We start from the raw sequence: 8,702 nt of genomic DNA, 5'->3' as shown, positions 1-8,702 counted from the left end.
AGGGTGTTGTTTAGTTTCCATGTGTTTACTCTTTTGGTGCTGATCCTCCTATTATTGATTTCTAATTTGATAGCATTATGATCTGAGAAGAGAATGGGGACTATTTTTAACTCAACTCAACAAACACTTGTTGCACATTACTGTGAGTATGACCATATGTTAAGTACAGATGGTGCAAAACTAGAAAAAGCACCCTTCCTATTCTTAATTACCTTAAAATTTTCTAAGGGAGCTAAATTCTAAATAAATATTTTCATTCCCACAACTACCCCCAAGTCAAAGCCACTATCATCACTTGCCTAAAACATAGCAATGGTCTCCTAAAAAGCCCCCATTGCTTTACTCTGATCTTTCTCTCACCCTGTCTTCTCTACATAGTCCTTTCCATTGCTCTTAGAGTAAAATGCAAACTCCTTCGTTTGGCCCGCAAGGTCTGAGAGGTTCTACCTCTGCTTCCTGTAAGGCCTCACTTCCTTTTGCTTGCCCATCTGGTTCAATATACTCAATCACACTGGCCTTTCTCTGCTGTGAACACAAGCTTGCTCTTACCTCAGACTTTTGCACTCGCTGTTTATTCTGTGTGAAACCCTCCTACCTGGCTCTTCACATACCTAGTTTAACCCAGATTTCAAACATCACCTCCTCGAAGATGCCTTTACCTGACCACCCTGTCTCAAGAAGCACTCCACTTTCTACCTCATCACCTTCCAAAGAAAACGTAATCCTGTTTATTTCCTACACAGCACTACTCACTTTCAAAGTCATCATTTATTTTTTACTTTTATACAATAATGATTCTAGTACCTAGAAGAGTGCCTTGTACCTAGTAAACACATTTTACAAACATTAAACTTAATAAAAACCCTTCCCTGAGAATTTTATGCTAAGTCATGACTTATATAAATCTGATGTTCTAAAACTGCACCGAAAGGCCTAATCAAATAAATCTGTCTGCCTGCCTATCTATCAATATTATGAAAACAAATGGGACATATGTTATAGAAGGAAAAGGCAGTATCAGGAATCAACGGATCCAGAGTTTAGTTATCTACAATTAACTTGGTCAAGTCAAATTCATTTTTCTAGTCTTCAGTTTACTTATTTGTACAACAGAGGGACTATATTAGATAATTTTAAAAGAACCCTCTAGTTCTAAAATTTAGTCATTTAAAGTACATCCCTCAAATAAAAATCAATATTCACTTACATGTACATTTTTTATAACCTCAGTACAGTGAAATAAGAATATCAAGCACTCAGTTATGGACTTTATGTCCATTTATAGATTAATTTTCCCTAAATCACTCCCCCTTTTCTTAACACCTCATTTTAAGTCCTTCTGATAATGCATGTATGCCAAAATAATATAAAATAATAAATGCCAAAATAATAATAAAATAAGATTAAAATAACCTGGGATATGAAGAAGAATCAGTTTTCACACATGCATTTAAAAATATATGTTTCCAAATACATAAAGACTAAAGAATTTGTTTTATTTTCAGTTAAAACTAAATGCAAACATTTCTCCTGTGAGAAATACCTTCTACCAATACCCCTGGAAAAAAATAATATAAAAATAGGAAAGAAAAATGATAGAAATAAGTGAAACTAACAAAAGCAAACCAAATGCACTGCTGTCGTGTCAGATCTGACTCACAGTGACCCCTCCTTGGGTTTCCGAGGAGGTATCACTAAGGAAGTAGATTGCTCAGTCTTCCTTCTGAGGAGTAGCTGGTGGGTCTGAACCGCTAGCCTTCTGGTTAGCAGTCAAATGCTTTAGGCACTACACCACAAGTCAGAATAATAGGGGTCAATTGATAATATTAGGGATTTTTCTTTCAATTGCAAGTTTAACCATAGCAATGATGAAGTTTAAAAGAAGTGACTATGAAAAACCTAAAGCTATAATAAAATGGGAAACAAGCTTAGAAGATGTGGTAAGTAGGACCAGATGGAGGCAAAGGAAGAGCAAGCAGCAAGACAGGAACAAACCCTATTTCATAAAATACAATGACAAGCGGACCTTTAACACTAGGGAAAACTAACCAGGAAACTCCTCCTAATAGCAAACGTACCCAAAATAGTAGGTATGAGAAAATCATAATTTAAAATACTTTGTATAAGTGAACTTGTAAAAATAAATTCTGCAGCAAACTTAAATAAGTCAGCTGCTATCTTAAATGCCAAAAAACCAGCACTGTAAAACAAAATCAGGATATACAATAAACTGTAAAATTTCCTGCTGCATTATGCTGGAAAGATAAAGCACCAAAATCCTAGGTTTGTAAACACCCACAGGATAATGTGAATAAATAAATGGACTTGTGGCTGGTTAAGTGTGTCTTCTATTTTATTATTTCCATTCTTCCACCAGAGTAGCCTGTCACTGATTTATTTTTTACTAGCTGGAAACTGGGAGAAGGAATTATATGTTATACAGGCATATTAGTTTTATTTCCTCAAGATTTAATTTCCTTCTACCTTTAAGTTTACTACTTGATCCTAACAAACTCATCAAAGCTAGCAGTGATTATAAAAAACAACATGTTTTTAAGAGATCAGCAATAAGTAAATGTCTTCAGCTCTTTGAAAGTCATTCAGACTGCAAATCTTGCAGAAATACAGATACCAAACACCAAACCAGTCATATAGTTCACCTTACTTAACATATGACTCACTACTAATGATATAGCAGAGTGTAACTGAGTTATGTTGTAAGCTCATTCTGAATTGATTAAGGCCAAGGCGGAACCGAATGAGACAGCCATGATTTATACTTGCTACAGCTTATCCTTGGCCTTAATCATAGGCTTTAAAAAGCTGGTGTACACTCATATCTTCCAGAAAGCAAGATTGTGAGACCAAAATGTAAACCTCTAAAATTTCAAAATGACATGCTCAATGAGCAATACTTTATCATTCAGAAAAAAAAAGGGAGCTAATACTTTATCTACTATGCATCACGCAAAGAGCTAGATGCTACCCTGGTGAGATGTCACTTAAAGTGTACATTGATCTTGAAATGAAGTAACTGTGGAATTAGTTTCCCCATTAAAGCTCTACAAAATTGCTGAAGGAAAACAGAATGTGTGGCTCTCTTTGATAGGACAATTTTGAACTGGAAGGAATGAATACAGTATGAGTCTAAATCTACAACAACAAAGTCAATTGCCTCTCAAAATGTACTTTCCCGGTAGTCATTTGCAAAACCTCTATCTCATATCAGCATCAACAGTAAATGTGAGCAACATGGAAAAAGAACTATCAACCACTCACCATAATGCATGTAACAGTTTCCTTTGGTGGGATCCAGATCAATAGCCTTCAAGAAGAACTTTTCAGCCTCACTCTTACGACCCTTGAAAAACAGAGAAAATGGATGATTCAGCAACGGATCATGAAGGATTCTTCACCTCCCGGCTTAAATGAAGTAGACTAATGTCTACTTGGTAATCATCATCAGGAGAAGTGTTTTGCTTTTATTTAAATGAGGATGAAAGAGAATACGTTGAGAGAGGACTGAAGTCTGAATCCTGGGAAACACTAAGATTTCAAGAATAGAAGAAGACAGTGAGCTCATCAAAGAGATCAAAAAGATGAGGCTAGGGAAGCAAGAGAATACATGAAAAACGATGGTTTCACAGAAACCAAAAGATTAAGAGAGTTTTAAGGAATGGTGAGTAACAGCATTATTATTTTGTCCCTCTTCAGTTCTTCTTCCTTGTATAGAAAAAGGGTAATTTTAGCCATTGAAATGAACTTATTATTATTTTTTTACATCTAACTGCTCACTTTATATATGAAGATCGTCACAATTTAGTGAAGTTCAAATGACCTTTGCTGTTCATTCAGAACTCAAAACCTGCTAATCCAGGATTTAATCTACAGATACATCATCTCCTTAGCTATATTGTTCAATCAATATTATCATCATCCACAGAAGAATATAAGCAAAACATAGGGGAAAAGTTTTACTTGCAATAAGTTGATTTATAATGAAATGGTACCATAATTCAGGTAGAATCTAAAAGTATGCATTTTCAATCTAGTGCTAATTTAGTTATTGTTTCTAACCCAAAAGTGACTACACAGTAACACAAAGGAATGGCCTACCATAGGAGAACAGCCCTGAGACCTGTCCTGGAGCAGTTACATCTTGTTGGAATGGTTGGAAATAAGTACTATGCTGAACGCATTTAACAGCTAAGCCCCTGATGATGTCCAGAGTGTATAACGATCTTACCTGCTTGTCCCTACTAATGTATACACTATCAACCACATTAACTTCAGGTGATGTGCTATCTCTCTTTATATGTCTATATATATTTAAGATCACTGTTACAGAGATGAGGAGTTCTGGTGGCGCAGTGGTAAAGCATTTGTCTGCTAACCAAAAGGTTGGCAATTTGAACCTACCAGCTGCTCCACAGAAGAAAGATGAGGCAGTCTGCTTCTGCAACAATTTACTGCCTTGGTAACCCTATAGAGTAGTTCTACTCTCTGCTATAGTCAGAATTTACTCAATGGCAGTGGGTCTAGTTTTACTTTTTTAGAGGTGTAGAGTTAATCTAATATTTAACGTGCCATACAACTAACTCATTTATTTACACCCACTATTATGTTCCTTCATTCAGAAAAATTCACTTTTGCTGCAATCCTTCATTTAACCTTTATTGAAGCAGCTAGGACCTAGCCTATAGCTTCTGCCACCTATAGTTGGTAATAACCAAATGATCAGCTACTGCACCTCCTCATTTCTTCATTCATTTTCATAATGCTATTTTATTAAGTCCTCTTCAAATCATAAGTGTTGTCAAATACTCAATAAAAAAAATATAAAAAAATTCTCTTCAAGAATTGCCACAGCAATTTAACTTCAAAAGGAAAAGGGAAAGCACAAACAGAATGCTTCTTACATAAAACATACTTTCATGAAGTTATTAAAAATTAGCAAGAGCTCTGGTAGCATAGTGCCTAAGGCACTTGACTGCTAACCAGAAGGCTGGTGGCTCAAACCCACCAGCCATTCCTCAGAAGGAAGGTTGAGCAATCGACTTCTGTAGTGATACTTCTTGGCAACCCAAGGAGGGGTCACTATGAGTCAGGGCTAACTCGACAGCACATAACAACAACAACAACACATCATTCAATAACTGTAATGAATCACTGAACATACAGTATGAATTAACAGCATAGATTCTAAACCAGCTCCCACACTTGTTCAGCTGTATGATCCCTAGAAAGGCACTTCACCTCTTAGTTGCAATATTCTCAATTTAAAAGAAGATGGTTTAATATTAAACCCTATCTTATAGGATTATTGTAATACCTGAGATGATACACATAAAATGATTATCACAGTATCCAGGTATATAGTAAGTTTTCAATAAATGTTAACTATTAATAGTAAGTTTTTTTTTTTATATATACAATAGAAGGAAAGATTGTTAAACATGATGTATATATCATATGGTAATAAAACACATGCTCACCACTTAAATCATCATCAGAAAATGATATACAAAGAATCTGAGGCAGATAATAATAAAAGAAACACATGAAATGTAAGCAATTATTGGTAAAGAGTCTGTACAATGTTATATGCAAAGATACAAAGAACATGTGCACTTTCTTACACTTTTCAAGAACAGAAGAAAAGAAATTGGCTCACTATTAACACCACAGTCAAAAAGGCAGAAAATTCTTGCTTGTAGTTGATTGGCAAACAATAATTTGTAGCTTTAAAAAAGAAGCATCAGAACACAAAGGTCTCTAGTTGCTCAGTGGCCTAGGTTATTAATAAATCCCACCATGTCATAATGCAGAATATACAAAATGAAGGCCTGAAAACACTTTCCCAGTGAACTACTGTTGTCAGGTGCTACGAAATTGGTTTCAACTTATAGTGACCCTATGTACAACAGAAAGAAACAGTGCCCAGGCCTGCACCATCCTCACAACTGTTGCAACCTTTCTGTCAGTTCATTTCATAGAAGGTCTTCCCCTTTTTCACTGATGTTCTACTTTACAAAGAATGATATCCTTATCCAAAGATTGGTACTTTCTGATAACATGATCAAAGGACAAAAAATGAAGTCTGGCCATTCTCGCTTCTAAGAAGCATTCGGCTGTACTTTCTCAAGACAGATTTGCTCTTTCTTCTGGGAGTCCATAAACAAAAAACAAAAAACAAAAAACAAAAAAGCATCCATTTTTCTGCCTTTCTTATTTATCATGTAGCTTTCACATGCATATTGAGAAGACAAAAGGCTTGAGTCAGGTACACCTTAGTCTTCAAAGTGATTTCTTTGCTCTCTAACATTTTAAAGAGGTCTTTTGCAGCACATTTGCCAATGCAAAACATCTTTTGATTCCTTGACTACTCCTTCTGTGTGCATTCATTGTGAATCCAAGTAAAATAAAATCCTGAGAACTTCAATCTTTTTTCCATTTATCATAATGTTGCTTACTGGTTCATTTGTGATAATTTTTGTTTTCTTTGTATGTTGAGGTGTAATCCATATTGAAAGATGTAGTCTTTGATCTCCAAAAGTAATATCGAGTCTGTCTTAGTCTGGAAACTCTACTGAAACTTGTCCACCAGGGTGACCCTACTTGTATTCGAAATACTGGTGGCATAGCCTCATAGCAACATGTAAGTCACAAACGTGCAAATACCACAAACTGACAGACAAGTGGTAGAATAACTACTTCAAGTTCTCTTCACTTTCGGAAAGCCAGATTGTGTCATCTGTATATCACAGATTGTTAATGAATCTTCCTCCAGTCCTGAGGCCACATTCTTCTTTACACAGTCCCGTTGCTTGGATTATTGGCTCAGCATACAGGCTGAGTAAGTAAGGTGAAAGGATATAACTCTGACCACAACTTCCCTGATTTTAAACCACACAGTATTTCTTGTTCTGTTTGAATGACTACCTCTTGGTCTATCTATAGGTTCGACATGAGCAATATTAAGTATTCTGGAAGTCCCATTCTTCACAATGATATTCATTATTTGTTATGATCCACACATTCAAATGCCTTTGCATAGTCAACAAAACACAGTTAAACATCTTTCTGATATTCTCTGCTTTCACCCAAGACCCATTTGTTATCAGTATGATATACCTAGTTTCATGTCCTCTTCTGAATCCAGCTTGAATTTCAGGAAATTCTCTACCTCTGCTGGCTTAGTGCCTATGGCATCTCACTGCTAACCAGAAGGCTGGAAGTTCAAACTCACCAGCCACTCCTTGGAAGGAAGATTGGGTAATCTACTTCCATACAGATACTGCCTTGGAAACACAAGGAGGGGGCTCTATGTATGAGTCGAATTCAACTCGACAGCAGTGAGTATACTGCTGCAAGCACTTTCATGTTAGTTCAGCATAATTTTACCTTCATGTGATGTTATTGATATGGTTGTATAATTTCCACATTCCACTGGATCACTTTCTTTGAAATGGGAAAGGATATGGATTTCCTCCAGTAGGTTGGCCAGATAGTTGTCTTCCAAATTCTTGGCACAGAGGAGTGAGTGCTTCCAGTATAGCATCTGTTTGTTGAAACACCTCCATTGTTATTCCGTCAATTCCTGAGGCCTTGTTTTACATCAATGTCTTCAGTGCAGCTTGGACATCTTCCTTTAGTAACACTGGCTCCTGATTATATGCCACCAACTGAAACGGCTGAGTATCAACCAATTCTTTTTGATACAGTGATTATTTATATTCCTTCCGTCTTCTTCTGATACTACCTTCAAAATGCTTGCTTCATTCATAGTTTTGCCCATTGAACCCTTCAATATTGCAACTTGAGTTTTTTCTTCAGTTCATTCAGCTTGAGAAATGCACATATGTTCTTCCCTTTTCATTTTCTAACTGCAAGTCTTTGCACATTTCATTGTATTTTACTTTGTCTTCTCGAGATACTCTTTGAAATCTTCAGTTCTTTTACTTCATCATTTCTTCATTCTCTTTAGCTATTTTCATTCAAGAGGAAATTTCAGAATCTGTTCTGACATCCACTTTGGTCTTTAATTTCTTTCTTGTCTTTTTAATTACCTTTTCCTTCCTGCATGTGTGATGTCCCTGATGCCATCCACAACTTGTTTGTTCTTCAGTCATTCATATCCAATGCCTCAAATCTATTCTTGAGATGGTCTCTAAATTCAAGTGGGATATACTCACAGTCATACTTTGGCTCTCATGCACTTGTTGTAATTTCCTTCATTTTCAACTCTAACTTGTATGAGTGACTGTCAGTCTATTCCGGAATCAGTTCCTGGCCTTTTTCTGCCTCATGATATTGAGCTTTTCAAACTGCTCTTTCCACAGAGGTAGTTGTTTGATCTTGTGTATTCTATCTGGCAGGGTCCATGTATATAATCATTGTTTATGTTGTTGAAAAAAAGGCATTTGCACTGAATAAGTCATTGGTCTTGCAATATTCTATCAGGCAATGTCCATCATAATTTCTATCACCAAGGCCATATTTTCCAACTACTGATACTTTTTCCAACTTTCACATTCCAATCATCAGGAATGATCAATGTATCTTGATTACATGTTTAACAAATTTCACACTACAGATGTTGATCAAAATCTTCAGGTTTTTCATGTTTGGTACTAACTGATTTTCTTGATAGGCATATGGATAATATTCTATCACTGACACCATTGTACTTTAGGATGGAT

General features: G+C 35.9%; 1 protein-coding gene across 1 annotated transcript in view; it reads right to left on the bottom strand.

Moving 5' to 3' along the window:
- The window catches only part of TMTC2 (transmembrane O-mannosyltransferase targeting cadherins 2), a 661,377-nt gene that overhangs the window by 134,468 nt on the left and 518,207 nt on the right, over positions 1 to 8,702 (bottom strand). The window contains exon 9 of the mRNA XM_007955475.2: positions 3,280 to 3,361. Within this exon, the coding sequence (XP_007953666.1) occupies positions 3,280 to 3,361 (82 nt within the window). The remainder of the gene's footprint in view (positions 1 to 3,279; positions 3,362 to 8,702) is intronic.

Source organism: Orycteropus afer, unplaced genomic scaffold, assembly GCF_000298275.1.
Source record: "Orycteropus afer afer isolate SDZICR_OR568_19922 unplaced genomic scaffold, OryAfe1.0 scaffold00504, whole genome shotgun sequence".
Classification (NCBI taxonomy): Eukaryota; Metazoa; Chordata; class Mammalia; order Tubulidentata; family Orycteropodidae; genus Orycteropus; species Orycteropus afer.
This window is presented reverse-complemented; position numbering and strand designations above follow the sequence as displayed.